Source organism: Neodothiora populina, assembly GCF_041146345.1.
Source record: "Neodothiora populina strain CPC 39397 chromosome Unknown canker_contig_5, whole genome shotgun sequence".
In the NCBI taxonomy this organism is placed as follows: Eukaryota; Fungi; Ascomycota; class Dothideomycetes; order Dothideales; family Dothioraceae; genus Neodothiora; species Neodothiora populina.
The window spans coordinates 677013-700965 of NW_027191405.1; the positions used below are offsets into that span (position 1 = coordinate 677013).

Below are 23953 nucleotides of genomic sequence, written 5' to 3' on the forward strand. Positions count from 1 at the left end.
TCGCGTTTCATAAAGCGGAGTAGGCCGACCACCTGATGGGGGGCTAATGGGGCATGCTAATGTACAGTATTGCTGTCAGAAAGGAAAACGTGCCAACTTTGACTACTGTAGGTGCATATGACCGTTGCAGAATGTACGGAGTACCGAGGACCACTAGTGGGCTCACACTCTCGCTTCCAGTTTAACGATATGAAGAGGCTGCCCAGGCGATATATCAGGGGCTGTTATAGAACAAAATCAGATACTAGATAGAGAACCAGGATTTCGATTTGTGTTGTTGTCCTTTCTCATCAGTAAATTGCGGGCCACAATGGAGATGCGGAGGCACCACACACGCTGGAGTTTGACCAAGCGAGGTCACGGACAAAAAAGCTAAAATGATCCTCTCTCGGTGTAGGCTTTTTTGAACATCATCAGAAGGATGGTGAAGAGGAACTAAGATCTCTTTGCAATCAACCGAAACGCAGGTGGGGCGTCGCCCAAACAGATCACCCAGATCCATTCACATGGCTCATGTTCTAGGTCCACAGGTCCCTCGTGCGTGGCAGAGGTCAGACCGAGCCCTTGTATCTAGTCAATATATCGCGTGAGCGCGCTCCACAAGGCACATCTACCCATACAAGTACAATTCTTTCACACCACCGAAGAGGCGGCCTTCCCGTGGTGGAGATTGCAAAAGTGTACTTTAGTGTTCTGTGCCACTACCATAGGTTTACAGAACCTAATCCGAGATTGTCCATCATAGCTTCGGATGTCAGAAGACGCTGTGAGCCCTGCGCACTGTAGGAGTTGTAATCAAATCTCTTGGCAGATCGTGTATGCCAGATGCCCTGACAATAATTCATACACACTGAGGTTAAGATAAAGGGGGCATTACACATTCTCGACCACACAATCCCAGCCATGTCAAAGTCGACCGACCCTGGTCATTTCTTTCAGACTTCGTGAGCTTATACCTTTGTGCCTTTGATAAGCTTGATTTCACACATATGCTGAAACAGCCTAAAGGGACTCGCTTGCGACAAGTGCACGCAAAAGTGCTAAGTCCGAAAATAAGAATGGAAATCCCATCTCGCTACCGTCCAAGATCTTAGCTATAGAGTACGATGCGACAGATGCAGGTGCCGTCTATGTCGCGGAAGCTGCTGGCACCGCGCGGCGTGTAGTTCTAGAAGTGTGTGATTCTCGTGTGCGAATCTACAACTCTGACTCGATATTGACATGTTTGATAGACGGGAGAGAAATTAGCTGCCTATGCAGGAGCAAATGCTCCGCTGACATGCATTGCTCTCTCACCTCCTTCGACTGATGGGGCAGAGCGCATGCTGTTCGCTGGATGTTGGGATAAGACCATCCATTCATGGTCGCTCAAATCACGTAAACCAATTCGTCGCTTTACTGGTCATACAGACTTTGTGAAATGCGTCACCGTAGTCACTATTTCTGGACAACTTGTCTTGATATCAGGTAGCTCAGACGCTACCATCATTATCTGGGACATAGCTACCGGAAAGAAGTTACACACCTTGAAGGGCCACGCTCGAGGCATATTGGATGTTGCAATTGACCCAGCATCAAGCACCAAGGATGAGATTGTGCTGTTCAGCGCGGACAGTGTGAAAGACATCCGTCGTTGGCGTGTATCGTTGGCAGCAGCCGGCGAGCTGCCAGATGAGCCCATTCGCGCACACGAGACGTCTGTCAACAAGCTCCGCTTCGAGGAGCCTGTGGCCGCCGACGAAGACGATGCAGATGCAGATGCAGATTTGTGGACCGCATCGTCAGACAACACGGCTCAACACCTAGTGCGCTCGCGCAACTGGGCTGCGGACACAACTTTGCAACACCCCGACTTCGTGCGCGATATAGTCGTTGATCAAGATGCCGGCTGGGTAATCACTGCGTGCAGAGACGAGGAAGTGCGCGTGTGGAATGGATCCACCGGCGACTTGACGTGTGTATTCGACGGGCACTACGAGGAAGTCACGGGTTTGGCTCTGCTCCCTGGCGCAGATGGGCAAAGGGCGAACAGAGTGGTCAGTGTTAGTATCGACGCCACTGTCAGAACATGGAGCCTCGATGCTGCTGAAATCAAAAAGTTCAAGGAAGAAGCCGAACGAAGAGCACAAGGTGTCGAAGACCAGCCAAAGGAAGAAGTGAAAGAGAGTATGCTCACAATGGAGGAGGAGGCTGAATTGGCTGAACTGATGGATAGCGACGACGAATAGATTATACTATCGTACGTTGTCATGATGTTATTACAAAACTATCTATCTACAACTAAATTTCGTGATACGGGGTCATACAGCTCCTCCTCTTCGTCAACTAAACCAACAAGCCTCCTCTCGGCGAGCAGAGCAATCTTCTCGTTTAGTGTATCCCGACCAAATCTTGTAGCAATCTTGCCAGCAGCCTCGAGCATCCGCCCTGAGTGATCTTTCATCAACGTCACGATCTCAAGAGCCTTCATACCCCGCTCCTCGCCCTCTCTGCATTCTGCCGCAAGCAGCTGCAGAAGCACCTTGTTGACCTCCAATTCGCGTTGTGACAACTCCACCTTTTGTGCTTGCGTAGAGTTCGTATGCGACACGAGGTCGTCTTGGAGGTCTAGTAGGAGTGAATTGAGAACGAAATTCTCCTCCAACTTCTCGACTTCATTCTCCTCATCGTCATCTTCCATATCGACATGGCTAGATATCGGGATCTTGAAGTCAAAGTCTGAAAGCAATGGTCTGGGGAAATACGGATACTTCTCGCCACCTTTCAAGATGATGCAATGGAACTTGTCCATCGCTACAGCCACTGGCCAGTAGCTTTCTTCCTTACGGCCCGTTGCTAGTCGATCGAGTTGACTACTATCGAGCAGAGGTACCCACTTCGCTTGTCCAGGTGTTCGCCAGTGCAGACAGATGAGCAATATGCCCTCGGAATCATATATGCAGGGGTCACCCTTGTCCGACCAAAAGACTGACTGAAGCTCTGCACCTTCTGGCAGGGGAAGCATATCCTCAGATTGACAGACCTCGTCACGCTTGACATTCTCAATAGTATAGAGAAGTTTAGTAGACCCGTCGCCGCCGATGGGACCATTGCCGATGGTGAGTACATAATCCCTCCAGGAAGCACAAGCCACTGCTGGGCCGCTCTTTTGACGATACACTCGGAATGGCACACCATACAGGGTGTACACGCGCACATAGCCCTTGGAAATAGTGACAACAATGCAGCTGGAGCTGAGACTCAACGAAGTTACTTCTTCGCCGCGAGGCAGTGTCGTTCGCCAGTCCGTTCGAGCCGTCCAGGTCTCATGCGGACGGAAGTATATGAGGCTCCCATGTTCACTGGATGGCGGACAAGAAAACGCGGCTCCGTGCTCGCCTAGGCAGGCTTTGTCATAAAGGAATGGATCTGTGAAATGGAAATCTCGATGGGCTGCGCGATCATAAAACTCCACGGTGATTGTGTGGTGGGTTTCCTGGTCAACAGTCCAGATGAAGCCTGTAAGATTAAGACATAGGTAGCGTCGATTCCCTCGCCATGGTGTACTTCCCGGCTGGAAAGAGTGGTGGATACGAGGTTGCCATTTATGGCTAGAGTATGATCTCTTCACCAGAGGTGCCTGTAGATCAGCGCCAGGACGCTTGCCGTTCACGTTGATGTCCTCTACATAGCCAGCTCCATCATCGTCTTCAATAAACGGATCTCCACCCTCAGACATAGCATCGGGACCCAATATGTCGTCTAACGAATCGGGTGTACCTGCTCGTCTGCGTTCGGCGGGCTTCTCTCCATTCATCATGGGTCGTCGTACGTTCCCTGATACTTCAGACAGAGGTTCGTTGAGCATAGGCGCTCTGGCCAATACCCTTTCCAATAGAGGCTGGTGCTCGTTGGGGACGAAGCCGGCATGCATATACAATTCACCATCATAAGTTGTGTATGACAAAAGGTTGTCAGTCGGATGCCATGCAAGTGCAGATACGGGCTCTCTGTCGCTCGTGGATCTGTCTTCGATTAGCATTCGTAGAGTCTTGAAAAGTTATGGACCATCCCTGAGCTCACCTAACAACTGCTTGCTGTGTTTGAGTATCCCAGAGCGTAATGTTCAAGTCATCCCCGGCCGTTGCAAGAAGTGCGCCATTAGGAGACCACGCGACAGCAGTGAAGTCGCCTTTCTGGCCACTACTGAAGTACTTTTGGTTCGCCCAGTCATTGCGTGATACAACCTGTACAGCTTGGGAACCATTAGCGACGTCGTCAACTGAGTTCTTAGAATAGCTTACATTTGGTAGGGGTCGGTGCGGCAAGGGCTCTGCCGTCAGGATGCCAGATGACTTTAGCATTCGACTGTGAGTCGGTCTCGACCATCTTTATCAACCCATCCAAGCGCTTTACCAATTGAGGCTCCTCTGAGCTCAAAGAATAAATGTACACAATTCCATCAGAACACGAAACGGCCAGCATCGAGCCACTATGATCGAAAGAAACATGCTTGACAGGTCGAGACTGTTCTCTAAGGTACATCACTCTTGTCATATCCTCAGTATTTATTACCTTAACAACAAGCTCGCTATGACTTATTAGCACAAACTTCAGTACCACAACCGAAGTCTATAGCTTACTCGGTGGCGACCGCAACCCATTGACCGTCCGGCGAAAGTGCAACATCCCGTACAGGCAAGGTGCTTCTCACGAGGACCTCGTCTAGAGCATTGCTGGAAAGTGAGTATTTACAGACACTACCATCTTCGGAACCAGCGACGAAGAAAGAGTTAGCCGCTGCAACAGCTGTATGTGCATCTTGCTGAACATCGATGTTGACTGGTTCGGCATCGGATCCTGTCGTGAAGACACGAATCACATTATTGAGACCAACAGTGATCAGTTGTCGACCATCGGGGGTGTATGCCAGATATGTTGGGCCAGGCGCATCTTTGACTGTTAGTGCGTGATCAGAAATTGTAATCGTATTTCACTTACGGGCCGGTCTTGCACGAGGCCTTGAACTCATTGCTTATTTGATATCTTTCGAGTGTTGACTTATTCGAAAACATCAATACGCGGCGAAAGCGGAGGCTTAGAGGTCCTTAATGGGAGACGCGACTTTACGCGTGACGTGACAAATTGGCGACCGGGTCTAAGCTTCACTTGGTACTCAGGACTCAGGACAAACAGTTCTGTCGCATCAAAACAGTCCATCGCAAAACCATAATCTGCTTCTCACAACTCGATAAGTCATACTTTTTTGTTACATAAACGACCGCATCAACAGATCGCCATATATCCTCATTCCCACGAAAGCTACTCAACCATTGCATATCTATAACAAGATGAGCGACGAGATCAAGAACACCGAGGCCTCTGCCGCCGAGCAACAAGAGGTTCAGAGCAAGGGCAAGGGCAAGGCTCCTGCTACTGAGGATCTCAGCATGGATGAGGAGAGCTCATCAGAAGAGGAAGATCAGGTTGGTATTGTCTGAGACTTCACGAATCTTGAGATCTGAACTGATAGAATGATTTGGCAGGGCCGTCAAGATGAGCAGCCACTCGAAGAGGCTGATGAGGACAACATGGAGGAGATCGATGAGAGCAACATCATTACCGGCGGTAGACGTACCCGTGGCAAGAACATTGACTTCGCCAAGGCTGCGCAAGAGCTCGGTGATGACGAGGAAGACGAGGACGACGATGGTGATTTCGAGGATCCTGATGACGAGATGAAGGAGTAATCATCCCCCGTTCACAGTAAGCTGCACAAGAATGGATTGAATGTGAAAATGGCGACAAGAACTAACATGGCTTGCCAGATCGACTTCTTCGTTACATTCACAGAGTCTCAACTCGCGCAACAGCATTGGGCATCGCATGATGACGAGGCAAAAAGGCGTCCTGGGGAATGATATTTAATTGGGGACATAGGAATATAGCAGGATGGACAAGGCCGTATAACGCTTACACGATATGCGAAAGCGATGAGGCACGGTTTCTAAGTCACGTCAAAAGTAAAGACAATCACTCTCAATGATCATCAACATTATCAAAATCCGGTAGAGCCAATGCACCTGCCATTTCGAAGAGGAATAGGTAGACACGAGACGACATGAGAAAATGAAGAAGCATATACAGTACAGTGTGCCTGATGTTCGTGGAATGTGGACCGGCGACAGAGGCCATAAGTTAATTGAATTTCGTTGCTAAGGAACAGGTATATCAAACAACAAAAGAATTCAGCGTCACTACAGTAGTCATTGACGATTATAGAACTAGCAGCGGTCCTCGGTTCTCGGTTCGTATTCGAGGTCCTCGCTATGGACGTGGTGATCGTTTAATTAAAATTGTCGGCGCATTCCGATACCGGCCAAGGGCTTATTACCTATGATTATCATGTTGCCTGCCCGGGTCCAAAAAAACCCATTTCGAGTCATTAAACATTCACCGGGTAATCATCAAAAACTCATTGACTGTTCAGTATAATCTCATTGACTGTTTATTATAAATTCCTTGACTGTTCATTTAAAAATCATTGACTGTTTACTATGAACTCATTGACTGTTCATTATAAATTTATTACTCATTGCCCCTTCACAAGACTCTTCCCTGCCTGTCTGTCGGAATTTCAGTGACTTTTTATTGGAAACTCATCGACCATTCATTAGGAAGTCATTGACTCCGAGCTCCTGTGTACATTGTATTGGGTTATGTACAGGCAAGTTGCGGCAGGATTCAACATGCATCCATCACCGCATACAAGTACTTGATCAACGTCAACTAGGAAGGTAGGCCGGTGCTATGTGCACCTTAGGTAAATTTGTCAATCTTCCGAAAATTCCCGACCAAGAGCATATTTACTATCTTTCGACAATAATTGGTGACTTGCACGTGTCACTCGTGCGCTGATGATATTCGACTGATATGCGATTGATGTTCGACTGATCATCAGCAAGGGTGTGTATGAAGCCAATAGTCTGGCAACACAGAATCGTACCCTATCGCGCACACACGGAAATCAACTTCAATGCTGAGGTTGTAGGCGTTCGGCGGATTATTCATGACAGCTTGACTGCCAACGAAGAATAAATTGCGCATATAGTAGTCGTCCCGTACAAGTAAGTCTTGTCAATTCTTAGCACAGACGCGGCAATAATGTTGCGGCGAATGGATCATCTTGGAGGCACGAGCCCCACGTGTACAAAGGAGGGGGTTGAGTGTGGAATAGGCTGGTAATCACTGCTTGAGTCTGGATATTTCGACGGTACGCCCGGCCGATAAGATGCTCTGGAGTGATAAGACGGGGGAACAGTTTTCTGACATCTACCAATTACTCGATCTCAAAGCCAATGACCCAGCGCAGCCAATAGAGATTCAGCTAGGTCTGCTTAGTCCCGGTAAGATGGCCGGCAGCACAGACGTCCATGACCACGGGTGGTCAGCTTCTGAGCTGTGACTGGCTGCTTGGATCTATGGTCAAGCAAAGTTGTCTGGGGTAGCTCTTCGCTTTGTGGATGTGCTGCAGCGTGATGCAAATGCACCTGGGACAAAAAAATCCCGTATACTTGGGAATTTGTAGAATAAATTAAAATGGGAGCGCTTGCGCATGAGTTCGCACGAGGGGCTAGAGTATCTCAAGCGACAAGCGAGGGCTGCTGCCATGTCTTGCACACGCAAATTAGAGAGGTGTCCTGAGTGCATAGGCACGTTGAGATATGGAGTGGCTCAAAAGAAATTATGGCAGCACCAGGTCCGAGTGAATTTCAAGGCTCGGTAGCACAAAGAAGCTCCATGGGGTGTGACATGCTACTTGATGCTGGATAGGACTATGACATATCTTAAGAGAGTGGCAAGTGCCATGACTACCTTAGACTGCGAGTACTTTGTAGGGATGGATAATGACAGAATGCGCCGAGTTCGCAAGATGATAACCTGCGCTAATGGGGAGTGGGGTGTTCTGTTGGTTAGGTCGCTTCGGCTGGCGCGCCTCGTTCAATAAGAGACTCTGTCCTGCTTCATTTTCCGCGTCTCCCACCTCTTTTCTCCATACTGTATCTCTGCGCTCCCTGATCCCATATCGAGCGACTCCAGGATAATCAAGTGTAAGTTATTTCTCGGCTGCCCTCTCCCATACCGTGTGTGACTGCGACGCCCCCCACTCGTCGGACCTTATCGACGGCCATTTTCTGCTTTTGCCTCACCCCGCAGGCCCAACAGAGCAACTTCATCATAGATTACAGCACTGGCGCGGAGATCCTGAGGAAAACGGCAAAGGAAGATCGCTGCTCTAGTATTTGCTTTACCTCTGCAGTCGTCTTTTTGGGGCTGCTTCCTCTTTCTGACAACTTCCTGTCCTATCATTCCCTATTCGGTCTACAATTCGCCTCATTCACGCCTCATTCACCAATCAACTATCTCTCGTTCTCTATTCAGTCTACCGCTTGTCTCTCATTCGCTATTCAGTCTTCCTTCACTGATCTTTCACACTTTGATTAATTCATCCATTGAAGAACACCGAGCTTATAACTACGCAATAGGCTTATTATCGCCATTGAGGCTACCTTCTGGACCTGAATTTCCAAAGTAATCGCCACCTCCCCAAGAAACAAACACTCGGCTCCAGGCCGGAAGAATGGGTCGAGTGTCTTTCGCAGACGAAGTCGAACAGGTCAACATCATCGAAGAGAATGAGCCAGTAAACATCTACACGTATGAAAATACGCCAGAGAACAAATCATGGGCTGGTGCACTTCCCATGAAGCAGGGTCTTTATGACCCAGAGCTTGAGAAGGATGCCTGTGGTGTCGGTTTTGCTGCGTAAGTGTGGCGTGGCGAAGAGGACCAACAAGGAGATGGCTGACCGAATTCTAGGCACATTAAGGGCAAGGCGAGCCACAAGATTGTCAGCGATGCAAAGAGTCTCCTTTGCAACATGACGCACAGAGGTGCTGTCGGATCCGACGCACGCGATGGTGACGGAGCAGGTGTAATGACCTCGATCCCTCACAAGTTTTTCGTCAAAGAGTTTGGAAAGATGCAAGGCTTTACGCTGCCAAAGCAAGGACAATACGCTGCAGGAAACTTGTTCTTCAAGCCCGACACTGAGGTGTTGAAAGAGACCCTCGACACTTTTGAGGAAATCGCCACAAGCCTCGACCTGCGAGTACTGGGATGGCGAGAGGTCCCTCGCGACTCCACTCTGCTGGGTCCTGCTGCTGCTTCAAGAGAGCCCATCATTCTCCAGCCCTTCGTTGTCCTGAGATCCGCTTTCGGCGAAGGCAAGGAGCCCAAGGAGTCATTCGATGAGGAATTTGACGAGCAGCACTTCGAGCGACAGCTGTATGTACTTCGCAAACGTGCAACCCACACCATTGGTCTGCACAACTGGTTCTACCTCTGCTCTCTGAGCAACAAGAACATCGTCTACAAGGGCCAGCTCTCTCCTGTCCAGGTTTACGATTACTACTTTGATCTGGTCAATGTCGACTACGAAGGTCACTTTGCTCTTGTACACTCGCGGTTCTCCACAAACACATTCCCGTCTTGGGACAGAGCCCAGCCCCTGCGATGGGCTGCTCACAACGGTGAGATCAACACTCTGCGTGGTAACAAGAACTGGATGCGCGCAAGAGAGGGCGTTCTCAAGTCAGACCTCTTCGGTGATGATCTCGAGTCACTCTACCCTATCATTGAGGATGGTGGTTCCGACTCTGCCGCCTTTGACAACGTGCTCGAACTTCTCACCATCAACGGTGTACTGTCTCTCCCCGAGGCTGTCATGCTGATGGTCCCCGAGGCCTGGCAGGGTAACCAGTCTATCGATCCTGCTAAGCAGGCCTTTTACGAGTGGGCAGCTTGTATGATGGAGCCATGGGACGGTCCAGCTCTTTTCACTTTTGCTGATGGCAGATACTGCGGTGCGAACCTAGATCGCAATGGTCTTAGACCTTGCAGATACTACATCACCGACGATGACCGTATTGTGTGCGCCTCGGAAGTTGGTACTATTGCCATTGAGCCCGAGCGTGTCGTGCAGAAGGGGCGTCTCCAGCCTGGTAGAATGCTCTTGGTCGACACAGTCGCTGGTCGCATTGTCGATGACACTGAGCTCAAGGCTACCGTGTCTAAGCGCCAGAACTTCCAGTCATGGGTGGAGAACCAGGTCGTCACCCTTCCCGGCATTCACAGCCGCCTCGCCGACAAGGGCACTCAGCTCGCCCTCACCTTGGGCGAGACGAAGATCCAGGAGGACCCTAGACTCAAGGCCTTCGGTTATTCTCTGGAGCAAGTCAGTCTGATTCTTGGGCCCATGGCAGCAGACTCCAAGGAAGCCCTTGGTTCCATGGGTAACGATGCTCCTTTGGCATGTCTCGCTCAGCAGCCTCGTCTCCTGTACGAGTACTTCCGCCAGCTGTTCGCTCAGGTCACCAATCCTCCTATTGACCCTATCCGTGAAGCTGTTGTCATGTCCTTGGAGGCGTATGTCGGTCCTCAAGGCAATCTTCTCGAGATGAGTCAGGACCAGTGCCATCGCCTGCTACTGCCTTCTCCCATACTCGGCATCGAAGAGTTCAACGCATTGATCAACGCTGCTAGCGTCTACCGCACTTGGTCGAACACCACTGTCGACATCACCTTCCCCAAGGCCGACGGTATTCAAGGCTACGTTGATGCATTGGACAGAATCTGCGACGCAGCATCCGAGGCTATCCAGAACAATGACAAGATCCTCGTCCTCTCTGACCGTGCAGTTTCTGCTGACCGTGTGGCCGTATCCGCCTTACTCGCTACTGGTATGGTCCATCACCACTTGGTCCGCAACAAGTGGAGATCTCAGGTCGCTCTCGTCGTTGATACCGCCGAGGCTCGCGAGGTCCACCACATGTGTGTGCTCATCGGCTACGGTGCTGATGCTATTTGCCCATACCTGGCGATCGAGTGCATCATGAAGATGAACCGCGAGGGTCTCATCAGAAAGAAGCTCAGCCACGATCAACTCATTGACAACTACAAGCATTCCGTCGATGGAGGTATCTTGAAGGTCATGAGTAAGATGGGCATTTCCACGCTCTCATCCTACAAGGGTGCTCAAATCTTCGAGGCCCTCGGTATCGACGACACCGTCGTCGACCGATGCTTCACAGGTACTGCTACTCGTATCAAGGGTATGACCTTCGAGCTTATCGCCCAGGATGCATTTGCTCTGCACGAGAAGGGTTACCCTTCGCGTAACATCATTGAGATCCCCGGTCTGACCGAGACCGGCGAGTACCATTGGCGTGACGGCGGTGAGCCTCACATCAACGACCCGACTTCCATCGCCAACATCCAGGATGCCGTCCGCACCAAGAACGACAAGTCGTACGAGGCTTACTCCAGATCTGAGTACGAGCAAATCAAGAATTGTACCCTACGTGGTATGTTAGACTTTGATTTCGAGGACCGCAACCCAGTTCCCATCGATCAGGTCGAGCCATGGACCGAGATCGTGCGCAGATTTGTTACTGGCGCCATGTCATACGGCTCCATCTCCATGGAGTCTCACTCAACTCTCGCTGTCGCCATGAACAGACTTGGTGGAAAGTCCAACACTGGTGAGGGTGGTGAAGATCCCGAGCGCAGTCTGCGTATGGACAACGGAGACACCATGCGTTCTGCCATCAAGCAGATCGCCTCAGGACGTTTCGGTGTTACCAGCGCCTATCTCGCCGATGCAGATGAGCTACAGATCAAGATGGCTCAGGGAGCAAAACCTGGTGAGGGTGGTGAGCTGCCTGGCCACAAGGTCTCTGGCCCCATCGCCCGCACTCGTCACTCCACTCCTGGTGTTGGTCTCATTTCACCACCTCCTCATCACGACATCTACTCCATCGAAGATCTCAAGCAACTTATCTACGATCTCAAGTGCTCCAACCCACGCTCTCGCGTTTCTGTGAAGCTCGTGTCTGAGACTGGTGTCGGTATCGTTGCTTCAGGTGTCGCCAAAGCCAGAGCTGACCATATTCTGATTTCGGGCCACGACGGTGGTACTGGTGCCTCTCGATGGACTGGTATCAAGTACGCCGGTCTCCCCTGGGAACTTGGTCTTGCTGAAACCCATCAAACTCTGGTGCTCAACGACCTCCGTGGCCGCGTTATCGTCCAGACTGATGGCCAGCTTCGTACCGGAAGGGATGTAGCAATCGCCTGTCTTCTTGGTGCTGAAGAGTGGGGCTTTGCCACAACTCCTCTCATCGCCATGGGCTGTATCATGATGAGAAAATGTCATCTTAACACTTGCCCTGTGGGCATTGCAACTCAAGATCCGGAGCTCAGGAAAAAATTTAAGGGTACGCCCGAGCATGTGATAAACTTTTTCTATTATATTGCAAATGAGCTCCGAGCCATTATGGCTAAGCTTGGATTCCGCACCATCAACGAGATGGTTGGACACACCGAAGTCCTGCGAGTACGCGAGGACCTCCGCAATCCTAAGACCGAGAACATTGATTTGTCTCTGATTTTGACTCCAGCCCACAGCTTGCGATCTGGTGTTGCGACTTATAATGTTCGCAAACAAGACCACAAGCTCCATGTGCGTCTTGACAACAAGCTCATCTCGGAATCCGAGCTGGCGCTGGAGAAGGGTCTACCCTGCAGGATCGAGTGCGATGTCGTGAACACCGATCGTGCGCTCGGTGCCACTCTTTCTTATCAAGTCAGCAAACGCTACGGCGAACAAGGTCTGCCAAACGATACCATTCATGCCAACATTCGTGGATCGGCTGGTCAGTCCTTTGGAGCTTTCCTCGCTCCTGGTATCACCCTTGAGCTTGAGGGTGATTCCAACGACTACGTTGGTAAGGGTCTTTCTGGCGGTCGCCTTATCATTTACCCACCCCGTTCCGCCGTCTACAAGGCCGAGGAGAACGTCATTGTTGGAAACACTTGTCTTTACGGTGCTACCAATGGTCACGCGTTCTTCCGTGGTATGGGTGCTGAGCGATTCGCCGTAAGAAACTCCGGCGCAATCGCTGTCGTTGAGGGAGTCGGTGACCATGGTTGTGAGTACATGACTGGTGGTCGTGTGGTCGTGCTGGGTCAGACCGGTAGGAACTTCGCCGCTGGTATGTCCGGTGGTATTGCCTACGTCCTTGACATGCAGCGCGATTTCGCTGGTAAGGTGAACCAGGAGATGGTTGAGCTCAGCTCTCTCGAAGATCCTTCCGAGATTGCTTACCTCCGCGGTCTCATCGAGGACCACCACCATTACACTGGATCTGAGCTTGCTGCTCGCATCCTGCTCGACTTTTCCCGCGCCTTGCCTCGCTTCGTCAAGGTTCTTCCTACCGATTACAAGAGGGTTATGGAAGAAGAGGCAAAGAAGGCAGCCGAGGCCAAGAAGGCCATGTACCCTCTCCCCATGCTCCCTGGAAACCCAGTGCGCACTTTGCACGAAGATTCCACGAAGAAGCAACTGGAGCAAGAGAAGCGCGAGAAGAAGAAGGACGACCTTCTCGATATCGAGGAGAGCGTTCAAGACGGCAAGGCTGAGAAGAAGCGGTCTGCCCTGGTCCTTGACAAGACCCGTGGTTTCATGAAGTACCAGCGTCGCTCAGAGAAGTACCGCAGCTCGAAGACTCGCACTCGTGACTGGCAGGAACTTTCTCAGCGTCTCAATGAGGACGAGCTGAAGTACCAGACAGCCCGATGCATGGACTGCGGTGTTCCTTTCTGCCAGTCTGATACCGGATGCCCCATCTCCAACATCATCCCTAAGTGGAACGAGCTTGTCTTCCAGAACCAATGGCAGGATGCTCTCAACAGGCTCCTTATGACCAACAACTTCCCAGAGTTCACTGGTCGTGTCTGCCCTGCTCCTTGCGAGGGTGCTTGCGTTCTTGGCATCAACGAAGACCCGGTTGGCATCAAGTCGATCGAGTGCGCCATCATTGACAGAGGTTTCGAGATGGGATGGATGGTCCCTAAGCCTCCTCAAACCCGCAGCGGAAAGACGGTTGCCATCATCGGCTCAGGCCCGGCAGGCCTTGCTTGTGCAGATCAGCTGAACAAGGCTGGTCATACCGTCACCGTCTACGAGCGTGCCGACCGTGTGGGTGGTCTCCTCATGTACGGTATTCCCAACATGAAGTTGGACAAGAACGTCGTCCAGCGTCGTGTTGACTTCATGGCATCCGAGGGCATCAACTTCGTCACTGGTGTACACGTCGGTGAAGGCGACATCACTCTCGAGTCGCTGAGGGCTGAGAATGACGCTGTTGTTCTTGCTACTGGTGCAACTGTTCCTCGTGACTTGCCCATCACTGGCCGCAATCTCGAGGGCGTTCACTTCGCCATGCAGTTTTTGCACAAGAACACCAAGTCGCTGCTCGACTCCGGTCTTTCTGACGGCGAGTACATCTCCGCCAAGGACAAGCACGTCGTCGTCATTGGTGGTGGTGATACCGGTAATGACTGCATTGGTACTTCTGTTCGTCACGGTGCCAAGTCTGTTGTGAACTTCGAGCTCCTTCCACAGCCTCCGGTCGAGCGTGCGCGTGACAACCCATGGCCTCAGTGGCCTCGCATTTACCGCGTTGACTACGGTCACTCTGAGGTCAAGACTCACATGGGTAAGGACCCCAGAGAGTACTGCGTCATGTCCAAGGAGTTTGTGGACGATGGCAATGGCAACGTCAAGGGCATCAAGACTGTGCGCGTTGAGTGGACTAAGTCCGGTGCAGGCTGGAACATGCAGCAGGTTGATGGAAGTGAGGAGTTCTTCCCTGCAGATCTCGTTCTGTTGTCCATGGGATTCCTGGGCCCACAGCAGAAGGTGCTCGGCAGTGAGATGGAGCTTGACGCTCGCAAGAACGTCAAGACACCACCAGGCAAGTACAGCACAAACCTCGCTGGTGTTTTCGCCGCTGGTGATTGCCGTCGCGGCCAATCTCTGATTGTCTGGGGCATCAACGAGGGACGCATGTCCGCACGTGAGGTTGACGCCTACCTGACTGGAACTGGATCTCAGCTGCCAGTGACTGGTGGTATTGTGAAGAGACCTCCTTATGAGCTCATGGGCAAGGCTACAGGCAACGGACCTCACGAACTGATCACCGCGGCTGCTTAAGTGAAGCTGGCTTCTCTCAGTTTATTGAATGAGAAGTGAAGAAAGTCTTTCTCACTGCAGCCGTCACGTAACTTCATGTCATCTTTCATTATATACCCAATCACGCAGCGATACACGGACAATGACAGGCGCAGCAGACGAGTCCGGTGACGAGGAAGATCACAAACTCGAAAATCGAGAGGGAAGTGAAGAGACAGAGAAGAGAGAGGGAGCGATAGGCGAAGAAGAAGAGGTGAAAAAGAAGTGATAGACGAGTGAAAGACGTCAGAAAGAAGACGGCTACGATGATACTCACTGTTGAAATGTTTTTCTGGTTCTTGTGTTATAAAATCCACTGCTTGTACTCTTTCGTGTTGATTTGAGTTGCGATTCAAGTTTTGCGTTTTCACTTTCGTTTTCTTATGACATTATTCTCACCCTTAGTTCAGTATATAAAGCTCTTCAAAACTCGACTTCGTCTCACTTGTTCTTCACTACCTACCGCTCGCCCTGGGGATGGAGAACTGCCATCTACTACATCGAAGATCTCAAGCAACTCGTCTACGATCTCAAAGTGCTCTAACCCACGCTTTCGCGTTTCTGTGAAGCTCGTGTCCGAAACTGGTGTCGGTATCGTTGCTTCAAGTGTGGCTAAAGCTAGAATCGGACCCCTCATCACCCCGGGGCACGCCTTGAAGGAAGCTGTTCGATCTCGATTGTCATATTTCTCAATACATTGTTCTGTGAAGCATGCCACACAGTCATATACGGAGTAGAGTGATAAATAATCTTCGAGATCACGAATGGGGTTGGGCGTGTGCCTGTCCGTTGTATGCGGTGTCTCTGGATGCAAGGAAATCGTAGTATGTCTGGGATATCTAGGACTGACGCAGGGATGGAGGAAAAGCCCCCACTATATACTGGTGGTTGTGCCGGTGTTGTGTTGTAGAGTGGTGACTGACCTTCGTAGTCAACTCTCTTGGATAAACAGTAGTTGGGTGTGGAGATAAGGGGCGTATCTCCGCCAGTCGATAAACAGTGGATTAGGTATCATACAAACAATGGTATTTACTTGAATCCACACGTGCTGTATACAGTCTTTTCTGTATTGGGCATTGCAAGTTGACAGCAGGAAGAAGATATAATTGAACCAAGGGACTAGTATAGTCCAGACGCAAAAATGTTGTCTCTACCACTCATAGCTCCACAGAATGTAAGATCCACCCCATCCATCAATATCACTGTCTCTTTCCAGCACGAGATGGATAGACCAAGAGACGATGATTAACACGAGACGCAACAGGAATACACACTCTTCCTCTCACCCCACCTCCGCTCTCTATCCTCGACAAACGACGCCCACAACCACAACCAAAGACGACCAAACTCGTCCTCATCAGCCACGGGCAACAACTCATCAGCAAACAACCACCAGCAGCGCAATGGACAGCACAATCACAACCGCCATGGAGCCGGACCAGGGATGCCCGCGCGCCACACTCTCCACCAGCTCGCAGCAGACGAGGCGAGCATCGCGCAGCGCAAACACAACATCTCCCATTTCGGCGCCGGGTGGGTAAAGCCGCCGGGAGTGGGCAAGACGCTGGCTGCTGAATTGGAGGAGAGAGCCGAGCGAGAGGAGCAGGCTGCGTTGGAGCGTAGGGAGCAGATGATGGCAGATTTGGCGGCGAGGCAGGAGCTGGAGGAGGCCAGGGCGAGGGCGGAACAGACCGCTGCTGCTGCTGCTGCTGCTGATGCTGCTGGTGGTACTGCTGAGGGAGAGGATGGTGGAGAGGGAGAGAGGGATTTGGACGATGAGATTCCGGACGCGGATGAGGAGGGTGGAGAGTATGATGATGATGAGGATGAAGATGAGGACGAGGACGAGGACGACGAGGAAGAAGACATGTCCGACATGGACGTCCACGCTCACGAAAATGACCAATCCTACTCCGCCCACGAAAACGCACACGCGGCTGCGGCAGCTTCAGCAATCGGCGAAGTCACATTCAATGACCAAAGCAGTCTACTAGAAGGCAGTTTCCTGCCCGCCGACGAAGATGACGACGAACAACAGCTGGCCGACCAAGAAGCCAAAGAGGAAGAAGAATTGCAAAGACAGCTCCAACAGCGATACGCGCGCCTCGAAGAAGCCGAACTGACGGGCGTGGCGCGAGACGAAGCAGATCTGGGCATCGAACGTGATCTAGACGACAGCGTGCCCGAAGCAGGCGAGTATCAACATACGGACACCGAGCTCGACGAGACCACCACCATTAGTAGCAGCGAAGACGATGGGTCAGCAAGAGGCTCAGAGAACGGAGACGATGACGGGGATGTTTCACGGAACATGAATGACGATGATGGCGATAGCGAGCTCCAGGCTATGCGCTTGTCGAATGCTTCCTCAAGAAGACGCTCTAGTGGACGAGGACCACTCGGTCGCGCGGGTAGATCTACAGCTGCTTCTACGCGACGCCAGCAGCGAATGTTGTTTGCGGCTGCATCGCAACAGCAGCAGCAGCAGCAGCACTCCGGGGGTAGACACAGTCTGGCGCGCTTCTCTGGCAGCGATAGGAGTCTGAGGAGCAGAGACATTAGTTCGTTGCTCGAGAGCTCGTTCATGGACAGTAGTCCCATTATGGGCAGGCGCCTGAGGTCGGCGAACAACAGGAGTCAGGGCGGTGGACATCGCTGATTCTGTTTTCGGGTCTCAATCCCGGCAGTCTTTGCGCTGGGTAGGAAAGTCGATCAGAAGAGGAAGGGACAGAGATACCTGCCACGGTGAAAAGTCACATTCTTCAAGCAGTCGCCAAAATGATACCCAATGCCATTTGTACATGTTTCATCTGTTCTTTACAATCCATCGTGTTTGCCTTCATTGAGAACTCGAAAGAGTAGGACAAAAAAAGGCAAAATCCTCGAAAAACGCCTTCGCTATGCATGCGACACGAAAACAATCAAAGTACAGAGTCAGACCCCACTCATCAACCCCTCTTCCCTTCCTCCCTCTTCTCTCTCTTCGAAAGAGAAACCTCGAATCATTCTCTTGTTGTTGCGCCTCAAAACAACCACACATAGCAAAAAAGCACAATGACAGCGGCGAAAAACCCAAGCCACACCTTCCAGCCCACGCCGGTGCGCTCAGCCATTCTGAGCATTCTGTTCATCGTGCCCTTGAGCCGCGCACTGGTGTTTCCAAACTGATCATTCATTTTCTCCGCGAAGGCCGTCGAGTCGCGGATTTCGTCGCCTATGCGTAGCGTGATCTTTGGGTGTCGATTAGCCAACGAGTAGCCTTAGTCTTTGAACTTGCTCGAGCAGTGGAAGAAGCGATGTGGCAGGGGAAAACTCACATCTTTCAACATAGCCACCTTGCCACTCAACACCGAGACCTGCTCGTCGTTCTGCGACTCCAGCCCACTCAACACAGCATCCGAATACTGGCCTCTGGAGTTCGGCGTCGCGCTCCTCACTTGCCCTCCTCCGGGCTCGCGGCCTCCTGCTCCATACCCTCCGTTCGCATAACTACTGCCACCGCTGACACCATACCCCGACGAGGCCTGGCCGGGATAAGCTCCGAATGAAGGGTTGTGAAGTCCGCTGTTAGCAGGCGATGCGCGAAAGGATGACGGGGGAGCGGGAGAGACAGATGTCGGGCGCGAGCGCGTCTGCTGCTGGTCGTAGCCTGAGAACAAGGAGGAGCGCGCTGCGGCTGCTGACGAGGCGGCGTCACGTTGTTGGTGGAATCTGGGAGCAGAGGTTAGGCTGGGCTTGTGGATTGGGAGGGGGTTTTTTGGGTTGCAGGCGGGCAGGTGGGTGAGTGCAAGAGGTGTTGCGAAGAGATATAGAACCACAAAAGGAGCGATTCGTGGATTGAGTGTCTGTAGAGAGTGTGTTCATCCATACCTTGACGCCATGATTACTATGGACTGCTTCTATAGACTAATGGCTCGCAAGCGGTGTATAGCCATCCAGGACTAGGAGTGTGCGCAACTCCGTTGTTGTCTTATCAGACCAAGATCGCGAAGAAGAAGGCTCTGTTTCTTTCTTTGCGACCTTTGAGGGTTGGTTGCGCGCCGTCTATTGTCGTGGTTGTTTTGGCTATTGTTGCCGTTGATGATGTTGGTTAAAAGTATCAATAATAATGACGATGCGCTGGCCACCTTTTCCCCACTAAACGTAGGTTACCCCAGTTCCGGTGACAAAGGTGCCCGTGGTATACAGATGGCGACAGGTGTTTCCTTTATATTTCTTATGACGTCTCTTCGCTACCTAGATACATTGCTCAAAATAACTTCTGCTGCTCTCAAAAAGGTTACTACTACAATGCCTCTGTTAACCAATCGAAGCAATTACTGCGGTAAGGATATAGATATGGACATGGAGAAGCAGTCATATCTCGAGGGTGACTGACCACTTGAGCACGCCAAAGTGTTTGTTCAGATGAATAGAGCAATCACGATCAGGCGATAGAGAGAGACGGATACAGTGGCACTCAGCGCATTTGCTCTTTTCATTGTTTCCTTCCAACCGGGAAAGCGAGCCTAGCTATACCGTCAACATAGCGCCCACAGCAGCGCAAACATCTACAGCATGCACAAACCAATGGCTCAACTTGACTGCATGCATCACCACGCATATCTAACGTCCTCGACTTCAGCCCCTTCTGTCCAGTCCTCGTCGCCGCTCGCCTCCGAGTCGATAAAGTCACTCTCCCTCAATTGCTGATCTTTCGGCCTCTGGTTGTCGATGCGGATATCGACAACATCACAGAGACCTTGTACGGATTTTTCCGGCGTGGCCCGCCACTCGCTACCCTCCAAATCATTTTCGCCTGACTTGACAGAAATAGCATCGGACTTTCTGCGCCCTTTTGCGCGTCTACCTTTGCTTTTCGGCATCTCAGGCTTCGGCTCTTCTGGTGGGGGCATCGACTCCAGAATCATTTGCTGGTCCGATATTCTCTTGCTACGGCGTTTAGTCTCTCCTTCGGTCTGAGAGGCTTGGTCTTCTTCATGCGTGTTCATCGACCCAGGCTTGACTGGGGTTATCGATACCTGGCTCAGAGCTCGGCCGTGCTGGATTGGTGACACCGCTTTCACCGGTTGTTGAGACTCCTTCCACAAGCGCCAGCTCTTGAGTGAGGCGAGTCTCGGGTCAGGGTCAGCAGATTGACGAAGATAGACGCGCTGCAAACGCTCTATCCACTGGTCTCTAAATGCTGCTCGATCACGCCACGGTATGTTGATGTGCGCTTGTAATACTAAATTACGTAGGTCAGACAGTGAATCTGCTGATTCTACAAGAGACCTGAAGAGATTTTGAGCGGAGCCAGCGCCCCTGTCGCATGTCAGCTCTCGTCAGCGTCTACTAACTCAACAAAAACTTACCATTTCGAGAGATGCACAAGCTCTAGTGTTCTGAGAGTTGTCGGCCAGGCAGGCACCTCATCCTCGAGCAATAGCTGCTCGTACTTTGGTTCGGCAAAATGTCGATATTGATTCTCTCGATAATCAAAGAGGTCCATCTTGAGTATCTCGAGCTTGGGACATAGCATGCGCAAGTCCCTCAGAAAAGCAAGATCCATGAATGGATTGTAGTTCAGAATGAGTTCTCGCAAGGTTGACGAACCGTTTCGTGATAGACATCCGTGGAGCATATCTGAAGACAAAGTCGCGCAATTGACAAACTTTAGCCGTTCCAGATTTTCAGGTAGGCCTTGCAAAAGCTGATCGGTCAAGCAATCGCAGCTTTCAAACGACAACGAAACAAGGCTCGGCAGCGCGCAGATGGCTCTTCCGAGGATGACGCCTGCCGGGTCCTCTTGCTCTTCTATAAGCTCAGGAAATGGAGGGACAGATGGTAGATGACTGATTTCAAGATGCCGTAAATTTTGAAACGAAGGTCTGGTGTGGACTGTGTGGATGTTCTCGCCAAAGGAAGACTCATGCCAAGGTTGGCTGTTGACAGACTCAGCCATGCAATGCCAGTTCCATCGCCAACTCTCCAGGTGTATGCCAGCTTGGTCAAGCGCGTCAAACAGCGCATCCGAATACCTCCATCTAGTCGTCCGGGCTTGCAACCAGAACGGAGGTTCATCTTGAGGATGTGAGATGATGAATTCAGTTAATTGCGGAAGATGAGAGACGAGTTCGGTAATGACATGCTTTACATCTCGCTCTCGCGGACTCTCGAGGTGGCGAACGGGCACTTTCAAAGACTTGACCTTCATTTTATACCTAAATCCTACTCTATCATCAGGCTGCTTGACCAGCGCACACAATTCTTCTAGCCACCGATGGGCAAGCAGAGCAGGTGAGTGGTAGTAAGCGGTCAGAGCAGGCTCAGCAAAGGCGTGGCATACTTTTCGCGAAGTACGCATGATCCAAGTATTGGGGTGATGCGCTCTTCTGCTCGCAGGTGCGCCTTCCTCAATTTCAAGTTCTGCGGCAAAGGCATACTCGAATATTTGCTGAAGAATCTCATACGGAAGCTGTTGCCACTTTGGTATTATGCCATCACTTGGTATAGTAGGCGCGATAGGAGCATTGTCCTTCGGTGCATGCTTGGAGTTTGACTTTCGCCCAGGTGCATTTCGCGGCGGCCGACCTGAACCAGCAGAGGCGGTTTTTCTAGCAGCCTCTGATCGAGTTTCACGTTGGAGTGGTTGTTGTCTCCTGCGACTATTTGCTGATTGTCTCACTCGTTTGCGAGCGGGTTGTTCATCCAGTGCTTCGGTATCCACATGTTCTGCACCGTCTACATGGTCGCCTGTTGATGATTCGGCGTCGTCGGAAAAAGCAAAGTCATCGTCGGTGTCCGGGTCTACGTATTTGGACCGCTTATGCTTACGGGTGACCGCCTGTCGCACCGACCTCCGTTTGTTCGAACCCTCTCCCGCCATTATTTTCTTTACAGTAGAGTCATCGATCTCGGACTAGTACCAAGTCATTTGCGCACACCAAGTAAAAGAGGCAGTCCCTATAAGTTCTCTGGTTCTGTCCACGAGATCTGGGAAGCAGCGCACGTGAATCTTGCTGTATAGTGAACGAGAGAGTAGTAGTGTGGCTAGACTTTGGGGTTCGAAGGGCAAAAAGAGGCAGATAGATGTCGATGACGAACCCCTGCACGGCAATTGGCATTTGATTGCGTGCAGTGGAGAGAGATTTGCGGGAGAGCGGCCGCTAGAGCAGCGGAGCGCACCCTTGTTAGGGCCGCTTTCGGGTCCACCACGAGATGTTCTCTTGGCATCAGACTGACTGCTCGCCTCATACCTTATATATATTGGAGTTATGGAAATCATTGTATACACAATGGTGTCTGCAATCTTCCCTCGAGATGTTGAACAGTCGTTGCTCTGAATAGATACATGACCGCACGTCAATATCTGCTTTCCAACCTCGTTCCTTATTACCACATGCATTGTGCGTTGCGAAAGCCCATGGCAGCCACTATATCGTTTCTAGTCTTCAAGAAGACACTCATTTGGATCGCTACGTTGCGGCTTTGTTTTCATGGTCTAAAGTGGTCTAGACTTGTCGCTCAGTATCACTCTTTATTAACATCCTTTGTGCTCGTATGAGACCTAAGTGAACATACCATTTCTCCAGCTGAAGAATCATGCATATGCACGTCAAGAGCAATATATACACGGACATTTGACAGAACTTGCAGCTATATACATGCTGTGTTCATAAAAACAGTAACAGTAAACGAAGACAAGAAGCAAAACCCAGCGTGATGCAGTGAGCGCAAAAGACAACAAGTAAAGAATCAATGCACCAGACAATCAAAGGGGAAAGGAAAAAAAAAGGATACAGCCAAATGCCACAACGTCTCTCGCTCTGCTTTCAACAGGTCAAAATCTCGTTGAAACACAGACTCACACAAATTTTCAACGTCCCTTCCGATAGGTAGCCCACATGTCTGCAATCCTCGCCTGCTGTAACGGCGTGAAGTTCGTATAACAAGCATCGGTGGAATAGTCCATATAATTATGAACAGCATCGACGCCAGTAGCAGCCGGACAGCTATCCTTGGCAGGCTTAGTGGGACACCCATCAGTGCTGGTCGACTGCATGGGAGTATCGGCTATGAAGTCGCCGTCGCCGGTACAGCTGTAGCCTTCAAAGACATGCAGAAGTCCCAGCCAGTGACCTGTCTCGTGCACGGCGGTCTTGCCGAGATTGTAGCCTTGGATCACGCCGCCCGGCATGGTGCCTGCTTGCACATTGCAGCCGTCTTGGAAGTAGGTCTTGGGGTCGACGGGGGCGGCGCCGATGTCTGAGGGCAGAGAACATGTTCCGAGTATGCTGCCGTAGAGGTCGGTCTGGAAGTAGATGTTGAGGGTCGAGTAGGAGCCCTGGCGCAGGGACGACTTCATGGCGTCGTTGTCGCTGCCTTGGCCGACGGCCCATGCATCGTTGACGGTGAAAGTGGCGTTGACAAGGATGAAGTTCACGTTGTAGGGATTGTAGACTTCGTTCATGACGGCGATTTGTTTGTCTGCCATGGCTTGCGTTATGCTTCCTGCCGAAGACGTCTTGGTGACGACGTGAAAGACTGCGTTGGCGTCGATCATGCTGGTGTCGCGCGAGTGTAAGCCTGGTTTGTGCAACAGACTCCCTGGTTTGAATATGCCATGGTGCATGGCGCGAACGGTGTCGTTGAAGTGATCGCTCCCATGCTTCGCGCTGACACCGCAGTCGAAATGCTTGTAACTTGTGTCGTAGTCAGTGGTGGTACCATTAGGTGCAGTTATATCAGCATGCTGCTTGGTCGCACTAGCAGAAGTGGCAAGGGCTGTCATGCCATTGAGCATGAGATAGGTACGCATATTGATAAGACCCAGATGATATGGAGTATGAAAATGAA

The 23953-nt window shown here is 51.2% G+C and overlaps 8 protein-coding genes across 8 annotated transcripts; 4 read left to right on the top strand and 4 right to left on the bottom strand.

Moving 5' to 3' along the window:
• Nucleotides 1-903: 903 nt before the first annotated feature.
• On the top strand, nucleotides 904-2228 carry AAFC00_005218 (uncharacterized protein; the record flags this gene model as incomplete). Its single annotated transcript, XM_069344967.1, has 3 exons — nucleotides 904-944; nucleotides 1009-1174; nucleotides 1233-2228. The coding sequence occupies 3 exons, from the start codon at nucleotides 904-906 to the stop codon at nucleotides 2226-2228; spliced, it is 1203 nt and encodes a 400-aa protein (XP_069202799.1).
• A 38-nt stretch (nucleotides 2229-2266) lies between these two features.
• Nucleotides 2267-5011, bottom strand: AAFC00_005219 (uncharacterized protein; the record flags this gene model as incomplete). Its single annotated transcript, XM_069344968.1, has 5 exons — nucleotides 2267-4004; nucleotides 4063-4234; nucleotides 4284-4570; nucleotides 4623-4932; nucleotides 4981-5011. The coding sequence occupies 5 exons, from the start codon at nucleotides 5009-5011 to the stop codon at nucleotides 2267-2269; spliced, it is 2538 nt and encodes an 845-aa protein (XP_069202800.1).
• A 319-nt stretch (nucleotides 5012-5330) lies between these two features.
• Nucleotides 5331-5729, top strand: AAFC00_005220 (uncharacterized protein; the record flags this gene model as incomplete). Its single annotated transcript, XM_069344969.1, has 2 exons — nucleotides 5331-5465; nucleotides 5526-5729. The coding sequence occupies 2 exons, from the start codon at nucleotides 5331-5333 to the stop codon at nucleotides 5727-5729; spliced, it is 339 nt and encodes a 112-aa protein (XP_069202801.1).
• Nucleotides 5730-8620: 2891 nt separating this feature from the next.
• AAFC00_005221 (uncharacterized protein) lies at nucleotides 8621-15097 on the top strand (the record flags this gene model as incomplete). The annotated part of the gene is made up of 2 exons (XM_069344970.1): nucleotides 8621-8805; nucleotides 8860-15097. The coding sequence occupies 2 exons, from the start codon at nucleotides 8621-8623 to the stop codon at nucleotides 15095-15097; spliced, it is 6423 nt and encodes a 2140-aa protein (XP_069202802.1).
• Nucleotides 15098-16256: 1159 nt separating this feature from the next.
• Nucleotides 16257-17774, top strand: AAFC00_005222 (uncharacterized protein; the record flags this gene model as incomplete). Its single annotated transcript, XM_069344972.1, has 2 exons — nucleotides 16257-16289; nucleotides 16380-17774. 2 exons carry the CDS (start codon nucleotides 16257-16259, stop codon nucleotides 17772-17774), a joined length of 1428 nt encoding a protein of 475 aa, XP_069202803.1.
• A 364-nt stretch (nucleotides 17775-18138) lies between these two features.
• Nucleotides 18139-18996, bottom strand: AAFC00_005223 (uncharacterized protein; the record flags this gene model as incomplete). Its single annotated transcript, XM_069344973.1, has 3 exons — nucleotides 18139-18345; nucleotides 18433-18826; nucleotides 18986-18996. The coding sequence occupies 3 exons, from the start codon at nucleotides 18994-18996 to the stop codon at nucleotides 18139-18141; spliced, it is 612 nt and encodes a 203-aa protein (XP_069202804.1).
• A 711-nt stretch (nucleotides 18997-19707) lies between these two features.
• On the bottom strand, nucleotides 19708-21983 carry AAFC00_005224 (uncharacterized protein; the record flags this gene model as incomplete). The annotated part of the gene is made up of 2 exons (XM_069344974.1): nucleotides 19708-20419; nucleotides 20470-21983. 2 exons carry the CDS (start codon nucleotides 21981-21983, stop codon nucleotides 19708-19710), a joined length of 2226 nt encoding a protein of 741 aa, XP_069202805.1.
• Nucleotides 21984-22973: 990 nt separating this feature from the next.
• AAFC00_005225 (uncharacterized protein) lies at nucleotides 22974-23915 on the bottom strand (the record flags this gene model as incomplete). The annotated part of the gene is made up of 1 exon (XM_069344975.1): nucleotides 22974-23915. The coding sequence occupies one exon, from the start codon at nucleotides 23913-23915 to the stop codon at nucleotides 22974-22976; it is 942 nt and encodes a 313-aa protein (XP_069202806.1).
• Nucleotides 23916-23953: the final 38 nt, after the last annotated feature.